General features: G+C 46.8%; 1 protein-coding gene across 5 annotated transcripts; it reads right to left on the bottom strand.

The window, feature by feature from the left end:
* Positions 1-204: 204 nt before the first annotated feature.
* SLC22A13 (solute carrier family 22 member 13) lies at positions 205-11,979 on the bottom strand. 5 transcript variants are annotated; one of them, XM_082745740.1, is made up of 12 exons: positions 11,646-11,979; positions 11,027-11,140; positions 8,874-9,134; positions 4,061-4,164; positions 3,711-3,865; positions 3,333-3,501; positions 3,015-3,135; positions 2,834-2,928; positions 2,406-2,620; positions 2,101-2,209; positions 1,349-1,564; positions 205-1,146 (listed from the first exon to the last, which is right to left on the bottom strand). In XM_082745740.1, the coding sequence occupies exons 3-12, from the start codon at positions 9,126-9,128 to the stop codon at positions 1,053-1,055; spliced, it is 1,533 nt and encodes a 510-aa protein (XP_082601866.1). In that variant the 5' UTR covers positions 9,129-9,134; positions 11,027-11,140; positions 11,646-11,979; the 3' UTR covers positions 205-1,052. The 5 variants fall into 5 exon arrangements, with proteins under 5 accessions (XP_082601866.1, XP_082601865.1, XP_082601864.1 ...); XM_082745739.1 differs by lacking the exons at positions 11,027-11,140; positions 11,646-11,979 and having other exon boundaries at positions 1,349-1,450; positions 8,874-9,453; XM_082745738.1 differs by lacking the exons at positions 11,027-11,140; positions 11,646-11,979 and having other exon boundaries at positions 8,874-9,452.
* Positions 11,980-20,829: the final 8,850 nt, after the last annotated feature.

Here is a 20,829-nt window from a genome sequence, read left to right as displayed (position 1 = left end):
GACTATACTCCTGAAAAGATTCTGAAATGAAAGGGAGGGAAGAGTAAGTATTCATCAAGTTTGCACCGAGGCTCAAATTCCAGATGCAAAGATTTGAGCCCCACACTGGACACCAAAATGATATAATTTGGAGTTTGAATCTGAGAGTGAATGGTCAAGAAAGAATTCTTGAGACTTTTTCAGTGCAAAATAAAAATAAAAATAAAAATAAATAAAAAGGAGATTTTATTAAAGCATGGCAACAGGACCCCTCGAGCAGGAAGGGCTGTAATCTAAGTGTGAGGAATGATTGATTCTATAGGTCTTTTTTTTTTTTTTTTTTAAATCCTATATGGGGGGACAGAGGTGATGTTAGGACTCCAGGAAATTGAGCTTATGCATTTCTGAAGGTCTGACTATTCTTAAGATTGTGCTTTTCTTGTAAAATCTGTGATCTTCACCAAGTGACCATTTACTTTTTCCTTCCTTTGTCTTTGGGCAGTCCCGAGTGTCCAAGAAATGTCCCATGTACCCCACTCTTATCTTGGGGGGAGGGAGATGCATTTGTTTTTTGCCTTCTACTTGCTTTTTATTATCTCATCAGCCCCACCCAAGCAAGCAGGACCTGGCCCAGCCATGAGAAGAAACTACAACCTTCTTCTCTTCTATAGCCTTTTCTCCCACCAGCCTGGATGGAGGCCACAGCTTCACAATTTCCTCCTACATCCTTGGAAAGGCTATAAGCATCTGCTCTGTTCTGAGCTTAACCCCAGACTGAGGGGACCAGAGGAGCCATACTCCCACAAGACTATCAGAGAACAAGTGAAATCCAAGATACACCTGAGGTCCTACCACGAACAGGGTTTAGGAGTGTGCTGGGGTGAGAAAGTTGATGAGAAGCACCGAGAAGAGGTCCATGTGCTTCAGGACCAGGCAGCCAGCAGCCAGCATGGGGACCAGGCCAGGGTGTGCTGCCTCCATCTGTGAGTTGGGACTTGTGGACAGGTGCCAGCCTATTCCAGGGGGTGTTCGGACAGCTCCCTGCTGCTGCTGCTCCAGCTCCAGAGACACAATTAGAGGTATGTACTGCTCACAAAAGTTGCCCCTGGATTGGATGTTCTTCCCAAGGCCTTTGTCTCCTTTTCTGAAGGTGCTGACTCTGGAGGCCTGGAGGGAACAGGGGGCCATCACTGACTGGCCAAGAATTAGTCACATGGCAGTATCCCTCACCACCTCTCCCCAGAGGATGAGGATCTGGCCCAAACTCAGTCAGATGTCTGTGGCTCCTGAGGGCCCCATATTGGCCTCTAGGCAACAGTGGACACATGGTGAGGTAGACGTCTGGGCTTCAGAGAAACAAGCAGCTCACCGTGGCTGGGGGCCCTGCTCCAGGTCCTTGATGGTGTCCTTCAGGGGCTGGTCACGTGTCTCTGGCAGCAGGGCACAGAGAAAGCCTGCCCCGATGGGGAGGCTGCCATAGATGAGCATAGGGAGGGCTGCCTGGTACTCGCCCAGCATGATCACAAGAGGGGTGAGGATACCCCCAATCCTCGAGAAGATGCCCAACAGCCCCATGCCCGTCTGCCTGGGGGAAGGCCAGTACAAGCTGAGCAGACCCAGTCCCAACTCCAGGCCACAGCTCTACCCCAGCTCTACCTTGAGAGAGCCCAGACCCTCATTATGGCCCCACAGACTCCCTAGGCTCACCCAGCCCAGCCAGCCTCTGCTCTCTGCTTCTGTATACTAACTGCTGGTAGTCCAGCCTGATACCACGCTTCTCCCACCTCTAGGCCTATCCATTTGCTGCCCTCCTGCTCACCACCAAATATCAGACCAAAGACTGGACCTCCTGCCTGACTCCCCAACCCCCACCTGAATGTTCCTGTTTCTCAGCCATTCATTCTTAGACTTCCTCCATATCCCTGTCTTGACGAGGCCAGGGCATAGCCTACTTCTGTATCTGTCTTCCACTGCCTAGGATAACACAGGGACTAGATTGACAGTGACCCTGGGCCTCACCAGCACTGCTGCCCCTGAGCCAGCCTCATAAGCTCTCTGTGGAACAGTGGTGAGGGCAGAGAGGGATGGCCAAAGTCAGGGCATCGGGGCAGGAGCCCTTACCGGATGACGGTGGGGAAGAGCTCGGCAGAGTACACGTAGGAGATGGTAAAGCCGGAGGCCGTGGCAAACTTGCCCACCACAGCCAGCACAGTGACCACCACTGGCAGATCTAATGAGGGATGCTGGTCAGCCGCGTGCAGGGAGATGGCCCCATGCCCTGGGCCCCACCTCTACCCTGCCCTCCCCAAATCCCTTCTGCACCTGGCCCCCAGGGGAGCCTTCACTCTTAGAAGGGAAGTGACGGGCTTCTGGAAGCGGGGGTTGGGGGGTGAGGGGCCAGGGCGTGGGAGAGCCAGCCCTGGTACCTGCTGGGACAAAGACGATGGCGATGCACATGAGGCCGCCCAGAACCAGAGTCAGCATCTGGCTCCACTTGCGGCCCAACCGCTGCATCATGAAGATGCTGCAGTAGCGAGCGGGCACCTCAACGGTTCCGAAGACTAGCTGCGTCAGGTAGATGTCCAGGCCAAAGTCACCGACCTGGAGGCTCAGGCCGAAGTACCCCAGGCTGTCCACAAACCTACAAAGTGTCCAGGCATCCCTGTGACTGCTGGGTGACGAGACATCGTCACTCTCAGGGGGAGCCTGCTGAAGAGGGAGTCACAGTGGGAGAAACCCATAACACCACACAGCCCGTCCCTGACAGTCACCATCCCCCAGCCAAGTATGCAGCCTTTTGCAGCCGCAGCAGATGCATGGCCTCAGGGAGGGGCCTGGGCCCTACTGTACTCACCAGACACAGAAGAGGATCAGGGTCACCTTCCGGAGCTGCGGGTGTCTGAACAGATCCAGGGCATTCCCTGAGGGGCCTATCTTCTCTGGGACAAGCTGGTAGGAAGATGCACAGTGAGGGGCCAGGTAGAAAGGTCTGTGCGGGCCAGGCTCAAGAGCTGGGCTCAGTCTGTACCAAGTACCTGACTCAGGAGCTCTGGGGAGAGTTTCCGCTTGTTGACTGAGGCTGCCTTCTGGATCACTTGTTTAGCCTCCTCTACCCTTCCTCGGGTCAGAAGCCACCGTGCTGACTCTGGCAGAGCCCTGCAGGTCGGGAATGGCTGTGACCTCGGAGCCCCCCGCTGCCCCAGGGGCTGTCCCAGCTGCTCCAGTGCACACCGAAGCCCACACCCCTTGCTGTCGGAGTGTTCTGTGAGGCGAATGTCAGTATTACGCTCCAACCACACTTCCGCAAGACTAGTCCCAGGGGGGTGGCTTGCTTCTGGGAAGTACCTCCTCACCAGAAGTAGAAGAAGAGCAGCAAGACAGGTGCAGTGCCCGCTATCTGGAAAAGCCTCCAGTTTCGGATGCCATAGGCGAGTCCTGCCAGCGCCATCTGCCCCACGGAGAAGGCGCACTGGGCCAGGACCACAGCCTGCGTCCTCCTCGAGGGCCCCACCCACTCTGTAACTGTGCAAACAGAGAGGTTGAGGCCAGGCCAGCCCCTGGCACTGCCCCTCCCTGGCGCTCCCCGGTTGCTGCTCCGTCCACGTGGACCTCAGACCCCTTTGCGTGTGGCCACCTGTGGCCTGGGCTCCCGACAAGGCTCCCATAGGCAGTCTGCGCCCGTGGACCGCTCAGACCCCAAGGCCCCACCTCACGGCTCAGGGTCCACTCACGCAGGGACACGTTGCTGAAGGTGTACCCAGCGACAGCAGTAGCCACGGCAAAACGCAGGACCATGTAGAGCTCAAAGCTGGGCATGAAGGCTGTGGTCAGGCCGATGATGGCAAAGAGTAGCAGCTGCACTAGGATAGTGGCCTTGCGGCCGATCCTGGAGTAACAAAGAGGTAGGTCTGTGAGGGAATCTCTCGGAGGGGAAGGAAGGGAGACCCAGCCCTGCCCTGGGCTCTCTATCCAGGGAAGGACACACTGTCCTGCCCTGGATACCAGGGAAGGGCGTGGAGGGAAACCGTGCCAGGAACACAGGAGAATGCTAGGTCAAGAGGGATCTGGTCACGGTTCTTACCAGTCACAGAGAGGCCCAAAGATGAGAGCCCCAACGAGGAGCCCCGCCATGTACACCGACTGAGAGGTCTCCTTCAGGTACTTCTGATCACAAACCAGGTTGAACTGAGGCAGACACAGGCGGATGTGAACAAGGAGCAGCTGACAGCAAGTCCTTTGTCATCTAGCCCACCCACTTACAAACCTCTTGGGGCAGATGCCCATGGTTCCCAAACTGTGTGCAGTCACTTCAGGACACCAGAATAAATTTAAGGGGTACAGAACAATATTTAACATTTTAAAGGGAAATATAGGAATATTTAACATCTGTCTGGTATTACAAGAACTGCCAATTAAGAACAGTTCTGTTGCAACAGGAGATCATGCTACACTCCTTTCAGTAACATCATATCGATGTGACACTGTATTTTTGGCAGTTGTTTTGGGGAAAAAAAAGCAAGCATCATGTGGAGAGAAAATGTTCAAGGACGGAGACACTGTGCAGCTCCCAGTAGGTACATAGATCCTATTAATAGGTGACTATTTGTTTAAAAATGAAAAATATTTTCTTTCAGTTTGCATGTATTATTTTTTATTTTTTTAAAGACTGTATTGTAATTTTTTGCAAGGAAGAGGGGGGAAGGCAAGGGGAGGGGGAACATGAGAGCACAAGTGGAGGTGGGGAGCGGGAGAGGGAGAAGCAGGCTCCCTGCCTAGCAAGGAACCAGAGGACAAGGGGCTTGACCCCAGGAACCTGAGATCATGCCCTTAGCCAAAATTAGATGCTTAATGAACCACCCAGGAGCCCTGAATGCACATTATTTCTTAAAACAGCTACTAAGTTCTTAGAACTTAATTATTAAGTTGTTTGTACCTAACTAGTTAACACATAAAACCGTTAGGTTTTTCTTTTGGCTTGGAGATGCCATGGAGAATTACTGACACACTAAGGATACAAAATTTGGAACCTCTGACACTGGACTCATTGCTGCTTCCTGACCAACCGGGCCTCTTTCCCACAGCCAGGACACCCCTGTGACGTACTTGGGCCCCTTCAAATTTTCTCATCTGGCTGCAAAATCTCCATGAAACTCTAATCATTCACAGGCAGTGAGAATCCCACGGAGCCCTCACGCGCCACTTGCAGGAGATTAGGACGGAGGAATATGGGGAGGAAACCCTCATGTGGGTGGGGATTCACTCGCGTGCACACGGAGACTCTGCCAACTCAGAGAGAACCCAACAGATGAGAAACTGAGTGGAGAAAGCATGGCTGCGTAACTCCGCACGCGTCTGCTGCAGGTGCGCATCGGGAGGCACGTGTGACTGATCCCCACCCCCACTGGTCTCTGGGCCCCTCAGGGACTTCTGGGCTCCTGGCGTGGGAATGTCTGCAGGTTAGACACGTGAGCTCTTCTCCGCAGCCCGTGGAGACAGCTTCTCCATGACTCGTGTCTTTGGAGGGCTCCCTCTGTGTTGGGTTGTCTCCTAAATGCTTCCCATGTGTTACCTAATTCTCACGACAGTCCTTGATTTGTTGGCACACTGCCCTGATGGAGGAGAGGTTACGCTCATCATCCTCCGTCCACTGCTGGATGGCAACAGAGTTCAGATACCCCTTTTGCCCCAGACATGGACGGAAACAGCATGAAAGCTAAAAGAATTTTTACCGAATGAATCAGTAAATGAACAAATACCTACAGCTAGCCAACTAGCCAATCGTCATCAGTCAAAATAACTTTTGGCAAGAAATTAATCAACCCAGGAGACACCATTGTGCTCCTATTCTCTTCTCAAAAACAACTGTTAATTTTCAATATACGTGGAATGATTCACTGATTGCACCTGGGAGGAAATGAGGCGGGACAGGGGATTGGAACTCACTCCCCTGCGCTCCAGCTTGTCTGGTTTTTATTTAGCAAGCACAGGTTGCCTTTGTGGTTAGACACTCTTTAAAATAAGATGCCTCTGGAGTCTGAACTGAGCAACTTACAGGATTTATAACTTATAGCAAACAATAGGATTATTGGGGAATGCGTAACATGATTATTACCACAGGGGCTGTCACCCAGGAAGCCTTCAGTAAATGTTAGCTCAGCAGAGGGTGCCCTGGCCACCGTGCTCAGGAAAGTCACAGCTGGGGACAGATATTTCAGACTGAAGGCATGGGTGCCAATCTAAAGGAGTTTCCCAGGGCCAGTGCCCCTACTCAGTGGCCACCGTTCACTACCTCCGTATAGTGTATAGACTTGCTATTTCATTAAACCCTCATTCTAACCACATAAAGGCTTATCATTCCCACTGTGCAGCCACAGAGACCAAGGCTTGGAGAGGGGCCAAGAAGTGGCGGATCGCGTTCAGAGGGAACAGAGACAGGAGGGCTCCCCCCTTGGGACGCCAGCCTTTAACCTCCCCAGCCCTAACACCCACAGTGAATGGTTCTCCCTGGGGCCTGTCACAGAGGCACACAGACACCAGCCCCCGTTCTTGGTACACACCTGTCACATCTCCCGCCCCTGTTCCAAAAGCTTTAGTGGCTCCCTTTGGTCTCTAGGAGAAGGCCCAAATTCCTCAGCTCTGTATTGAAGACAGTTTAAGGGCCAGCTCTTGCCCACTTCCCCACCTCTTTGCACGTCAGCATTCCTCAAACATACCAAGCATTTTCACACCTCCAGTCCCGGGTATGGCCATTCTCTCGGCTTCTCCTTCCCTACCATTCCTGTCCCTTCTCCCGTCCCAGTACAGGTCACACTGTGGTTAGTCACTCCAAACGTGTTTCCCTCCGTGTTTAGAGACTCATGTCAACAGGACTGGGAGTCCTGCTATCTTTTACCACGGATGGACACCTAGGAAATGTTGGGAGGTAGACTGAGAAGGAGAAATATACTCTGTATAAAAGAGCACACAGCCTATGAGGCAACTTGCTCTTTTCTTCTCAAATTAGACCTGTCTGAAATTCAATTTGATTATGCAGCTGCTGTAATAAGGAAAGTTGAGATGTCAGCTCAGAGAGAGCCCCCTGAGTTGGTGTGACAGAGCCCCTCCCCCGAGATGTGCAACAGAGGTAGAAGAGCTCACAGCCATGAAGCTCTCGAAGAGAAGCTGGAGTTATCATTTGGTGCAGGGCACAAAGGACCAAAGGTGGACATTCTCCTGAGACTCGAAGTCCTCGGGAGGGCCAGAGCAGGAGAAACATGATAGGGAAGGACTGATAGGGAAGGACAAGAGGTCCAAAGCCCAACCCCAGTGATAGCACAGGCTAGGTTGATGATTAAAGAAAAGGGGGGGAGCCTCAAATCCTCAGAGAAGGAGAGCAAGGTGCCTCCCTCCTCTGACTGGTCCCCGTACAGTAAATATTCAGGGAGCTTTGACTGAATAAAATCATGCCAACACTACAGCACAGAGTATGAACAGGGCTAGAGTTGGCTCCAAGCAGTCTGCTTGCTTGCCTGGGCTTTTAGGATGGTTTTTGGGCAGGTAGGGAGAGTTTGAGCATGTGTGGAAGTAGGCACCCGTGGCATCTGAGGACCTGGGGAGGCTGACCCTATCATGATGGTGTTGCTGGGGACATGGAGAGGGCAATGAGGACCAGCTGGGCTCTGCTGGGAGAGCTCCTAGGCTGCCTATACCCCTGTGGGGCAGAATGAAGTGGAAGGTCAGGAGGAAGACAGGGAGGACCTATCCTCAGCCTGCAAGGGTTCAGGGGGGCAGGTTTATGGTCACACTTTAAAAACTGAATGCCTGGGGCACCTGTCTGGCTCACTTGGTAGAGCGCACAACTCTTGATCTCAGGGTTGTGAGCTCGAGCCCCATATTGGGTGCAGAGATTACTTTTAAAAAATCTTTTAAAAAATGTGAATGCCTTTGGTTAAAACAAAATCCTCTGAAAGCCTCTAAAAAGTAAAATACTTTTTTACTCACAGGGGGAGCAGTGAATGTTTAATCTCTGGACTCAAGTCCCCTCTCCACAAAGGCTCAGTATCTGCCACCATCAAGGTAAGTTGTCCAGACCTTCCCAACAACACCCATACCTCAGGATTCTGGACCGTCTGTGCTCTTTCCTGTGCCTGCAGGGACTTGAGGGGGAACCCCACCTCCACAATCAGCTCATTGGGTTGCCCTGACCAAGTCATCTCTCTCCTCTGTGCTTCAGTCCCTGCTTCTTGGGAAGCAGCAAAGTAGGCATGGATGCTTCCAGAGAGCCCTTCTTGCTCAGATGGCTGAAATGGGAACCTGTTGACCTGCCTGGATCCTTCCTAAGAAAATAAGGTCAGCAGAGCAAGTGTTGTCACCTGCAGGACGAGTCCTAGAGTCATGGGTATCCTCAGAGGGCAGGCAGGCATAGCTCTGGAGAGAGCAGCTGGAAGGCAGGGGCCCCACAGCAGGCAAGCAGGAGGGTAGGCAAGCAGGAAGCTAGGTAAACAGCAGAGCTCAGGGACTGACTGAATGACCAAGACCAATGGACAGATAGATGGGAACCCTGGAGGGAGAGAAAGAAACAAAGACAGGAAAGCAGGAGGGAAGGAAGGAAGGCAAGCTGGGTACATAGGCAAAGGGACAAACAAAAAGATAGGGAGAGATGCATGGACAGATGGGCAGACAGACCAGACAGAGAGCATGGACAGAGAGATTAAGGGGCCAATAGTTGGAGGACAAAGAGAAAAGCAGGATGAGTGGCAAAAAGAAAAAAGAAAAAGCACCCCAATGGTCCATCGTTCAGGTGTGAGAGCTGAAGGGCACACAGAGAAGCAGCAGCACCAGCTGCTGAGGGCAGAGGGCCGGACAGAGCTGCTGACTAACCCCAAACAGGCAGACGCGCAGAAGGGCAGCCCTACCTCATTCTTTAGGGACAGAGGCCTGTCCTCAGGATATACCCAGCCTGCATCGCAAGGCTGTGTCTCATTGAAGCGGTGGCTGAGGATCTCCTCCAGGGTGGCACCGTCAGGGGGCGGCCGGAACATGAGGCAGGGCTCGGGCTTGCCTGCAGCATCCAGAGGCACGCTCAGTGTCAGCTGCTCCGTGGTACTCAGGTTCAAAGTGTGGTTCTTCACCCAGGCCACTGAGCAGTGGTGGGCCTCATCCTGGAACATGAAGACCTGGCCGAACATGTAAAAAGCAGACAGGAAGTTGGGGATACTCAGCAGTATCATCAGCTGTATCTGGAAGCGTCCAAAGTCACCTATTTCAGCCAGGACCTGGGCAAACTGAGCCATGTCTACCGGTCAGCCTGGGGCCACCAAACAGCTCTGCAGCCTGGCTTTGGGGCACTTGTTCCTCTAAGCAGTGATGACTGTTAATATTTAATCCAGCCTTGCCTGGCCTGACCTGTCACACTTCAACTCCCTGGCTGTGGCCTGGGAAGGATAGAGTTTGATGAAAAACTCACCCACTCTGGCTTGCAGAATCCGAGGATCATTTATGGACAGGATGATGAACACAAGCCTCACAAGAGGACCTTCTTGGGCCCAGCACAGGAATGAGCTCTAGCCAGTACACAAACAGCCCCTTCCAATTGCAACACCCTCAACAAGTCACTCCTGGCTCAAATCCCTCTCATTATGATAGACCCCAAATACTGAGAGTAGCTCCAGCACTCAGAGGGACACAGAAGTCCCTTCTAGGGACCAGCACACAATAGACATTGGGGTTAAGTCAGGAGAGTAGTAAGGACCCAGTTTGCATACTAAGGTCAGCAGCCCAATCTGGCCTCTTGACGCTGCTGATCTTCTCTTTCTCCTAGGGGTCTCTGACATGTGGTAGGGCAGCAAGGAGGCCAAGAGACAGGTGTGCCTGGGTGGCTCAGTTAGTTAAGTGTCTGCCTTCGTCTCAGATCATGATCCCAGGGTCCTGGGATCGAGTCCCACATCAGGCTCCCTGATGATCAGGAAACCTGCTTCTCCATCTACCCTTGCTACTCCCCCCCTGCTTGTGCTCTCTGTCAAATAAATAAAATCTTTAAAGAAAAAAAAAAAAAAAAAAAAGGCCAAGAGACCCACCAAGGGCCTTCCCTTCTCAGTACAGAAGATAATCCAAGAGCACGCAGGAATTACCAAAGAGCCAAGAGGTGCATTCTGAGCTCTACTCTAATTGAGGAAGAAACAATCAACACAGGACCAAGATAAGGCACAAGTGGGTGGCTGGTCACAGGAAAGCTTTATTCACAACAGATAATCTCAGTGATAACAGAGGTACACAGGCCAAAGTCTCCCTTGATCACAACCTCAGCTGTGGAAGCCCTTGCTGGAGTCAAGGTAGGGATGGGGTGCAATGTGGCTGGTAGGTCAGGATTCTTATAGGAATGGAGAATAACCAGGACTTCTGACAGGAGGCATCTCCCAAAGAGTAAAAAGCCCCCACTTTTTACCCTGGAAGAGGTCTGCTGGAGGTAGACTTGGCTTGGAAAGCTTCTAGTTCAGACATGGGAGATGGGGAATGATAGGACTGAAGATGGCATCAGGAAAAAATACACGTGTAGCTGCACGTGTGCACACACACACATTCACTTATTTGCCTGTGTGTGCATGGGAAAGCCTTCCCATGTTTGAATTCTGAACCAATTTAAGAGAGCCCGAGTAGCACAGGCAAAGGGAATGCAGGGAAGCAAGCCTATACGGGGTGGTTCTGGACACAGCATGCCTGTATCTGGTCCGCTGGCCAGCACAGCCTCTGGCTTCTTATTTGTCAGCCAGCATGCATGCATGGCAGGTCAAGGTAGGGCAGAGGCAAGGGCCCATGACCCTGCATAAGGACAGCACCTCCCTCTCTGCCCCCTCCCAAATTCCCCACCAGTCTCACCAATGTCTCCAGCTCTATCTTCTCTTCATTACCTAGCTTTCTTGCATGTGCTTGTCCTTACCATCATCTCAATAGAATTGCCAAGAAAACAGATGCTGCCAGTTGCCACTGCCTAATATGGTGCCCCCCCCCCCCATAGGAGAAAACTGGGATGGAGACAGGAGCCTGTCCCTAGCCCACAGCATCTTCTTACTCCAGTCAGGGAGAGGATTTTTGCTTCTTTGGCTCCAAGTAACCAAGGGAACTTGAGCTAGAAGACAGGAAACCCGGGCACAGCTACTGATCCACTGTGATCCAGAGTCTGTTCCTTGTTTAAAAAAAAAAATCAACGGAGTAGATTGAAAGATCTAATTGGCTTTACTCAATGATTCATGAATTGGGCAGCATCCCATCTAGCAAGCAGAAAGGATCCCCCAAGAGCTGTACAAAACAGAAGACTTTCATAGGCACAAAAGGGCAGAAAAAAGAAAATTTCCTGCAAAGAGTAGATGTTTCCGGCAAAGCCACCTTCTTTTGGGGGAAGGTAGGAGTCTATCAGATCACCTCACTAGTGCTAACCAGGTAATTCCAGACTGACTTGGTTAAAGGTCACATTTCTGAGAGAGACAGAAATTGCAATGAGGTCAGGTGTGAAGTCTTGGTTTGCTGGCATGGGGCTTAGCACAAGTGACTCTATTTTGGGCCTATGATGTCTTTTTAAACAATTTTTCCTTTTGATCAGACTCTAAGCTTAACTAAGAGATGGGATCAAAATGTAAGGCATTAGTGCCACTCTCAGCTACCACACTGTAGTTCTCACAGCTTTAACTTACCCTCTTTGTGTCATAGGTCATGATGTTTTTTTGCTGAATCTCTGTGGTGTTCACAGATCATGACTTCAGGTTCACAATTTTTTAGTTGGTCCTTCTCTTTGGTCCTTTTTGATAGTCTGGTCTTAGGAGAGATCATTTGCTTGGTAGTTAGTGGCTGTAAGCATGCATTTAAAGCTTTTGAGAGACTACAGCATGCCAAGGACACTACTATGATTAGTGTAAGCAGGATAATTCCCAACATTTGTGTGCACTTCAGAGCTTGTCCCCGAGACCCAAACCAGTCAAAATATAAGCTCCTTTTAGAGGAATCTCATATTGAACTCTTCAAAGCTTCTGAGGCCAGAAAGCCAAGCCAAGGGTTCATTATTAGATTTTTACCTGCAATAACTATGGCAGGTTTGGGTGAATTCTTCCTTTCTCAAGGTCCCCCAAATATTTTTAGATTCCTGGGCCTGTCAGGAGATGATCTTCCTTACTCACCAGGTAAGACTGCCAGCAACCCTGTAGGCAGAGTATTAGGCTGATTTTTCCAAGGGGCTTCACTGGCTTTATAAAGTCAACTTTATTCCCTTACAGCTGTCCAGTCCTATCTGAATTTATACACATGACATTCCAGAGCCTTGGTAATATAGCCAGTGTTCAGATTGTGTCTAGTTACAAGGAGATCAGATTCTTATTGAACTTATGCAAATAAATAATTATATCACCATGTAAAGAATACTCAAAAATCTCTGATTTCTGGAGGTATCAGGATCAAGAAAAAGTAAATGTTTCATCTTTGTTTACAAAGGTGTTATTTACCAAGTAAGTCTTAGATAACTTAAGAGGAAAGGTTTCCTTAAATCTAGAAAAACAAAACATTAAGGAACCAGCAATGTTTCAAAGAAAAAGTCATAAAAAATTATAATCATTCATTCAGATCCATGTAATTAATATTGTTTTGCTTGAATCCAGTTTTTCCATTAGTTTTGGAAATCCTTACCCAGTTTTGTTTTATGATATTAAAGTTATCAGGAAAAAAAAAAAAGTTATCAGAAACCTGCACTTTTCAAAGTCCTTTCCCCATATCTCCTTGAAGATAAAGCACCTTTTTTCTTCTTTTTCTTTTTTTCTGAGAGGGAGAACATGCACTGTGCATGAGAGGTACAGGAAGGCAGAGGCAGAGGGCGAAAGAGAATCTTAAGTAGGCCTCACACTCAGTGACCCTGAGTTCATGACCTGAGCCAAAACCAAGTGTCAACACTTACCTGAGCCAACCAGGTGTCCCAAAGATGAAGGACTTTTGCAGAATCGCTTTGGCCAAAAGCATCTGAGTGAAACAACTGTCTGTAAATGATAAAAGAGTTATAATGCCTACAGTTAAAGATCAGATGAGAGCTTATCATAATGGATCAACAAGAAAATTTGGCTATTTCTCTACACAACATTTTAAGATAGAAACTGAAATTATGACTGATAACATTACACCAGGACATTTCAGTTTTCCAGGAATTTCACAGTTTCTGGAACACTTACAGATAACTATACAAATACAACATAAAGAGGGCATGGTATATCACTTCTTATTTGACAGTGCTTCCCCTGTAATTTAATAGCAAATAAACCTAACTGGTTTAACAATTCCCTTTTTATAAACAGAACAAATCTTCCTTCCTTCCTCCCTCCCTTTCTCTTTCCTTCCTTTTTTCTTCTCATTTCTTTTCTCTTCCATTCTTTCTCCCTTCCCCTTCCCCCTTTTTCCCTTCCCCCCTCTCCTCTTCCCCCTTCCCTTTTTCCCCTCCCCTTCCTTCTCCCTCCCTCCCCTTCTCTTCCATTCTCTTTTTTCTTTCAGTCTTTTAAAAAGACTTCATTTAACATTTGATTTTTGGAAAGTTTGTCAAAAAATATCAAATGGTTTTAAAAACAGTCAAATAGGATCATAGTTCAGGGCATAAGAATATTTGGTTATCTATTTAACCACAGTGATAATTTGAAACTTTACTGGCAAATACAGAATGTTAAATATTGTAATGGAGAAGACTCAGTTTTCTTAAGTAATCAAAGATCTGATATGAAACAAAAGAAATTGTATTGACAAGACAAAAATCTTTGTTTTCTAGAAAGATTACTTAAAACGTTAAAAAAACTTTTTTCATAATCTCTTAAAGACCAAGAGTATCAGAAAACATTCTTTTAGCACAGATGACACCAATTCTAACTTTATACCAGTATACTTTTTTTAATAAAGATTTTATTTATTTATTTGTCAGAGAGAGGGGGAGAGCACAGTAGGCAGAGAGGCAGGCAGAGGCAGAGAGAGAAGCAGGCTCCCCACTGAGCAAGGAGCCCGTGGTGGGACTCGATCCCAGGACCCTGGGATCATGACCTGAGCTGAAGGCAGAGGCTTTAACCAGGCATCCCTATACCAGTACATTTTTGATGTTAAAATTCATTAATCCCTTTTAAAAGTTTGATTAGATCCATTCCAATCTTAGCCAGTTGGATCACACATGAAATTATTTTTCCAAGATTCCTTTTCTACAAGCCTCCTAACACCTTTTTATTCTTTCATTTTTTTTTCTTTTCATATTTTGTCTTGTGTTTATTCTCTTTCCCAATCGTGGGGGTGGGAGGAAGAAGCTTAAATATAAAAACAAAATGATTTTCTTTTCCCTCAACAAAAATTAATTTCCACTCCTCATAATTTCTCTTAGCAAAAATATACATGCTACTTTGCTTGCATGCAGATCTGGTACAGCTGGCTCCCAGGCAGCAGGCTTGAGAACTGGAAACTTGAGTTAGGTAGAAGGGCTCACAGTGACTCCTGACCCGCTGGCTGGCTGAATGCAAATAAGCCCACCAGGTGACTTGCTTCAAAATAGCCATGAGCTCTAGCTGACCAGTGGTCTACTTACACTTGGGCACAGGTAGCAAAAAAGAGGAAAAGTCCATACCTTCCCATACCTCCTCACCTTCCTTCTTATTATGCCACCACCACTGCCTCCAGACCATTGCTCCTTTGAGTTCTGCCCATTGCTTCCTGTGGTGTATTCCATAAACTTCTATCTCCTTTGTTCTGCCTTGGGTGAATTCTTTCACTGCCTGCCCCCCCAACCCCGGCCCTGGACTCCACAGGATCTGGCTGCCCCACAGTGATGTTTCCATCATCATCATCATCATCACCATCATCATCATCATCACCATCATCATCATCATCACCATCATCATCATCAAGATTTTATATATTTATTTGACAGAGAGAGAGTGTGTATGCACACAAGCAGAGGGAGCAGCAAAGGGAGAGGGAGAAGCAGACTCCCCACTGAGCAAGGAGCCTGATGTGGGGCTCGATCCCAGGACCCTAGGATCATGACCTGAGCCGAAGGCAGACGCTTAACCAACCAAGTCACCCACGTACCCAAGACATGCCCGTTTTAATTAAACCCAACAATCTTTTTTTTTTTTTTCAAGATTTATTTATTTGTCAGAGAGAGCGAGCGAGAGCGAGCACAGGCAGACAGAGTGGAAGGCAGAGTCAGAGAGAGAAGCAGGCTCCCTGCGGAGCAAGGAGCCCGATGTGGGACTCGATCCCAGGGCGCTGGGATCATGACCTGAGCCGAAGGCAGCTGCTTAACCAACTGAGCCACCCAGGCGTCCCTAAACCCAACAATCTTAAACTAGCTTTTATTTACTAAAGATTAATCCTAGATCACAGAATTTGGAAAATATTTGGGTTAAGTTTTTATATTTCTAAGAGTTTTTGAAGTTTTTATTTCATATAAGTGATTTTCCTCACGCTGATTAAATAGAGCTTTTTTTGCAAATTGTGGCAATGACATCCAGAAGTAGGAAAATACCATACATCCACAGAAACACATAGACAGATACAAAAGCCTTAAAATGTTCATTAAAAAAATTTAGCCATGGGGCACCCGAGTGGCTCAGTGGGTTGAAGCCTCTGCTTTCAGCTCAGGTCATGATTCCAGGGTCCTGGGATCCAGCCCCGCATAGGGCTCTCTACTCAGCAGGGAGCCTGCTTCCTCCTCTCTCTCTGCCTACTTGTGATCTCCTCTGTCAAATAAATAAATAAATAAATCTTAAAAAAAAAAAATTAACCATGACTGTATGTTAGCTGGAATTAAAATAAAAACTTAAAAAAAAATTTTTAAATTACGGGATGGGTATAATAATGCAAAACTCACTAGCTTTTAAAAGAAGAGTTAGAATAATTACCTGCTCAGGTTGTCAAAGCTCTTTCTGTTGATGTTTGTGGAGAAGACACTTGAGATTTGTATTTGTCCTTGTGGAGGCTGAGAAAATTAAGGCTATCCCACCTCAAGTTTAGCTGATGTGGGAAACAGAGGCAGAAGAAAATCATTATAATTCCTTACCTACTGACAAGCCCTTGAAACAGACAGAGTGGCTCTCCCCTGGGGACTTAATTGCCCTCACCTTGAGGTTTTGCTAAGAACAATCCTAGCCTGACTGACCCCCTACCCCAACAGGTTCGACCAGAATCCTGCAAGTCTACTTTAACAATTCCTTTAGGAAACTTAATCTCTAAACCTCCCAGATAGTGTGGAGAATCATTCCCAAGTATATGGCCCACTGATATACATCTAAAGGGTCTCACGAGAAGATTTTTATTATTGGTAATAAATAACCTCTCTCCCAACAATAGCTAGCCCCTCAAGGTCTTGGAGACCTTGTTTCCGAGAAAGTCCTTAGAGAATTATGCCATCCCTAATCCCCTTTGTCCTCACCTACCGCCGAGTCCACCCCTACTCTGCCTTTAAAAACTCTGACTATAATCTGGCTCGGGGTCCAAGTCCCTACTCTGCTGTGTCGGGTATACTTGGGCCCAGGCTTAAGCTTGTCAAATAAACCCTCGTGTGATTGCATCTGTGCTTGGCTCCTTGGTGGTCTCTTGGACGCAAAAACTCGGGCATAACCGTCCTGGACAAAGAATCTCAAAAAGCTGTGGACTGTATTGAACAGGAGAACTTCTACAACAATTCGCATTTTTAAAGCCCCTTCCCTTTTCAAGTTTTTTCTCCCGTTCAGAATTACCTCCCTGAAGTTTGCATTTCAAGAAGATGACCCAGATGAGAAGATAAGAGATAAGAAGATAAGAGAGGACTTGGTAGAAATTTTACATCTCAAAGATGGAAAGAATGCAAATTCCTCCAAGAACTTTGGCTCTGCAAGGCCAGAATTTTACCAGACCTACAAACATTTGGGGATGAAATAGGTGAGGTTAATTGTCAAAAAGAACAAGTGGACCTTGAATTGTTTCTAGAGCAACTCTTCTGCTCTTGCAAATATTAAGTACACTTAAGTGTTAAGTACACTTGCTTCTAATTCCTCAAAGAATTGGGTTGCATTCGGAATTGTATGGAAACTGACACACCCATACACCTGTGTTGGAATGTTCTTTCCCTCTGGGTACATTTAGCTTAGGAGAGCAGGCTTTTAAAAATTCCTATATATATAAAAAAAAAAAAATCCTATCAAGCCCTGAATATTAGCTTCCAATTTGGTTGGTCTTCTAATTGCAGAGCTATTAAATCCTTTCAAATATCTCATCAGGTTTCAACCAAATTAAACAGTAAATATTTATGGCAGTTATTAGGCAAGCAGAGGGACCCAAGAGAGGTACACAAAGAGGGTACAAAAGATATTATCTTCACAGGCTCCAGAGACACTGCCAAAGATCAAAAACCAAAGGCCTGATTTAGAAAGGGACAACGTGAAATTTTATTTTTATCTCTCTACCAGGTCCTATACACAGAGACAGGAGGGAGCTGACTGCTAAGAACTCTTCCTTTTAGCCAGCTTCTACCAGTATTTCCCAGGATCCCATCTGCAGGCTCTGAATAGGTTTAGAGCATAGTTTCAATATCTGCCAGATCTGGCAAGTTTTTTTCTTTCTTTTTTTTTTTTCCTTTTTTAGTATCTGGTGGGCATCTGCTTTGTGCCAGCTCTGGGAAAGGTGCTGGGAACTTCAGAAAGATATATATGTACACACACACAAATTTTTTTATATATTTATACTTATATAAATATGTATTTATTTATGTATTATTATTTTAATTAAAGCTAAGCCTTTGGGTCTCTCAGAACCAAACTAAACTTGGGGATTGTGTGATATTTTAGCATACCACATTACATTTTCTTAAGGTTGAAAGATGACCTACTGTTAATGTAACCCATTCTGTGACCAATCCATCCTAATACAGGAGTCTTTGGGTTAGGTGTAAGTGCCTAACAGCATTTGAATGTTAAACACATTTTCACCAATTTTTATAGCTTTTCGGCTTCTGAGATTCTCATTAGCAATAACCTTTATCTGCAAAAAACAAGACAAACAAATGTGTGGCCTTGCCACGCCAGCAGTAACTAAGAGATATTACTGTGGCATGGCCAAGAGGAGGCCCTGTGTCCACTACCACCAAAGTGGAGCTGGGGACTGGAGAAAGCATTGAACTAGTAGTACCTGAGGAATGGACACTATGGACTGATTCCATACAACTGGGGAATGGCATCCTAAACCAGCAGTTCCCAATGTGTTATCCGGGGACAGAACCAAGGACTGGGGTTTCTATACAAATGGAGAGTTGTGGTCTAAACTACCAGCAGCTCCAAATGTGAGAATGACTAGAAAAACAATTTGACTAGGAGCTGAATGCAAAGAGCAGAGCTCAGACTGTTGTGCCTGGGTTTTCTCGTCCGAGAGACCACCAAGGAGCCAAGCACCTATGCAATCACACGAGGGTTTATTCAACAAGCTTAAGCTTAGGCCCAAGTATACCCAACACAGCAGAGTAAGGACTTGGACCCTGAGCTTAGTTAAGGCAAGGGTATTTATGGGTTCCTGTGGGGTGGGGGTTTCTGGAACCAAAACAGGGTGGGGGTTACTAAAACACGATGGGGGAAAGTTCAGCCCTTGGGCACAGGGGTCTGAGATGGCTGTACTTATGCTAAAGCTAATCCTGAGGTGGGATGGCCTTGATTTTTCTCGGCCTCCACAAGACCTGAGGAACCTACCCACAACCTTTGGAAATGGTGAGAAAGACAGAGAACTCAAAGGGTTTGCGAATCCATGTGTTTCTTGTTGTTTCTGAAGCTGTCCACTCTTGTCCCACACCATTTCCACCAAATCTGTTAAGAAAATAAAAATTCAACCGAGTAAATTTGAAGATTTAATTGGCTTCAGTAAACAGTTCATGAATGGGACAGCAACCCATCTAGCAACCAAACACATTCCTCATTTTACTGCTCTTTGCCCACAATGTTTTTGTTTTTGTTGTTTTTTTGTTTGTTTTTACAAATTGAAAGTCTGTGGCAACCCTGCAAAGAGCATGTCTATTGTGACCACTTTTTCCAACAGCATTTATTCATGTCTCTGTGTCTATATATATATTTTTAAGATTTTTATTTATTTATTTGACAGACAGAGATCACAAGTAGGCAGAGGCAGGCAGAGAGAGAAAGAGGGAAGAGGGAAGCAGGCTCCCTGCTGAGCAGCGAGCCTGATGTGGGGCTCAATCCCAGGACCCTGAGATCATGATCTGAGTCAAAGGCAGAGGCTTAACCCACTGAGCCACCCAGGCGCCCCTCTGTGTCTATATTTTTAAATTAAGGTTATATAGGTACTATTTATTTATTAGACTTTTTTAAAAAAGACGTAATGCTATTGCACAGTTAATAGACTACACCATAGTGTAATCACAACTTTTAAGGGCACTGGGAAACCAACAAACCCATTTAACTTGCTTTATTGTGATACTCACTTGATTGCAGTGGTCTGAAATCAAACGTGCATATCTCCAAAGTATGCCTTTAGAAAGGAGCTCTGAGGATCTGCGCAAAATGGAAAGTTCTCATAGGCAGAAAGAAAAAGAAAATTTCCAGCAACAAATGGATTGTTCCTGGCAAGATGACCTTCCTTTGGAAGAAGGTTGGGGTCTACCAGGCAGATTACCTCACAAGTTAAAGGCCACACTCCTGGGAGAGGCTGAAACTTCAACTATGTATTACCTTGGTTTGCTGATGTAGGTCTCAGCACAAGTGACTCCGTTTTGGGCCTGTTCTTTATTTGTTAATATCCTACTACCCCCTCTAGGCCTCAATTTCTCCATCTATGTAAAAGGAAAGCTTGAACTAGATGGCCTCTAAGGATTTTTCCATTTCTTGATATGTGATACTAAAATAGACAATGAGACTCTTGACAGATGAATGAGACATAACCAAAGACCTTCCACAGTAAGGGTTATGATTCCTGAATCTTGGTATTGAGGTTCTGGATGCCACTGGCTTCACTTCTACATCCCTTGAATCTCAAGTGTCTGGTTAACTTATTTCTCTTTGTAACCCTGTCCCTAATCCTAACCAGCATGTCAAAGCTCTACACGAATCAAGGCCCACAATCAGCTCTCTCCTTGGAGGAAGTCCTCCCAGGATTGCTGCCACCCCAGCAAATTTTCTTTACCTCGGGGTCTCACTAGCATGGGTGTATGAGCCCAATATTCGCATGCACTGCTGGCCTCTGACTTCCCAATGCAGTCTGGTCACCCCTACCACGTTATGGAAGACTACAGGATAAGACTGGGTTGCCTCTGGCCCTTTCGGGGGGAACCTACAGGATATATCCCTCTTCTTCCTATCCTTATACCTTCGATCATTCAAGTGCACAACTAAGACCAAAGAGGGTATAAAAAGATTTTTTGAGCCACCAGAGCAATTTAACATGCTCTCCTTATAGGCAGTGTTCAGGATAATCAATGGCAATCATCTGTCCATGCAGCAGAAGGTGGTGTGGGGGGTGTTGGTAATGGGAGGTAGTCCTTGAAAATGCCCTATAGAAACGCGCTAGATGGTACCTCAAATCTCTTTCAGATTTGAGAATTAATGATGCTAGTAAATAAAAACTGGAGGTAGGACTTCCAGTTTCTTGTCTTTTTCTAACAAGCTGAACAAACTGAAAAATCAACAGCTCTTCTAGATTTATCAGGGAAGTAAGGTCACAGGGTAAACTGCTGTCTCTAAAACTGGAGAGACAGATAAACACAGAGAATTATAACTTACTCGAAAAGAAATACACAAACAGAAACTTCTGCAATAACCAGTGTCAGAGTAGGAAAACCTGAAGTATAATTGACAAATTGCTGGAGGCTCAGTGTGGTAAGTCTGAGAATTAAAAACC

Source organism: Mustela nivalis (assembly GCF_964662115.1).
Source record: "Mustela nivalis genome assembly, chromosome: 1".
NCBI lineage: Eukaryota > Metazoa > Chordata > Mammalia > Carnivora > Mustelidae > Mustela > Mustela nivalis.
The sequence above is the reverse complement of the archived record's forward strand: the minus strand, read 5'-3'. Positions and strand labels throughout refer to the sequence as shown.

Excerpts from the sequence above, each read along its gene's own strand:
- SLC22A13 (XM_082745738.1), bottom strand. The coding sequence starts at position 9,251 with ATGGCTCAGTTTGCCCAGGTCCTGGCTGAAATAGGTGACTTTGGACGC. Across the intron at positions 3,866-4,060 it reads TTTGGGCCTCTCTGTGACTG|GATCGGCCGCAAGGCCACTA; the intron begins GTAAGAACCGTG and ends TTGTTACTCCAG. Across the intron at positions 3,136-3,332 it reads CTGCTCTTCTTCTACTTCTG|GGCTCTGCCAGAGTCAGCAC; the intron begins GTGAGGAGGTAC and ends CCCGACCTGCAG.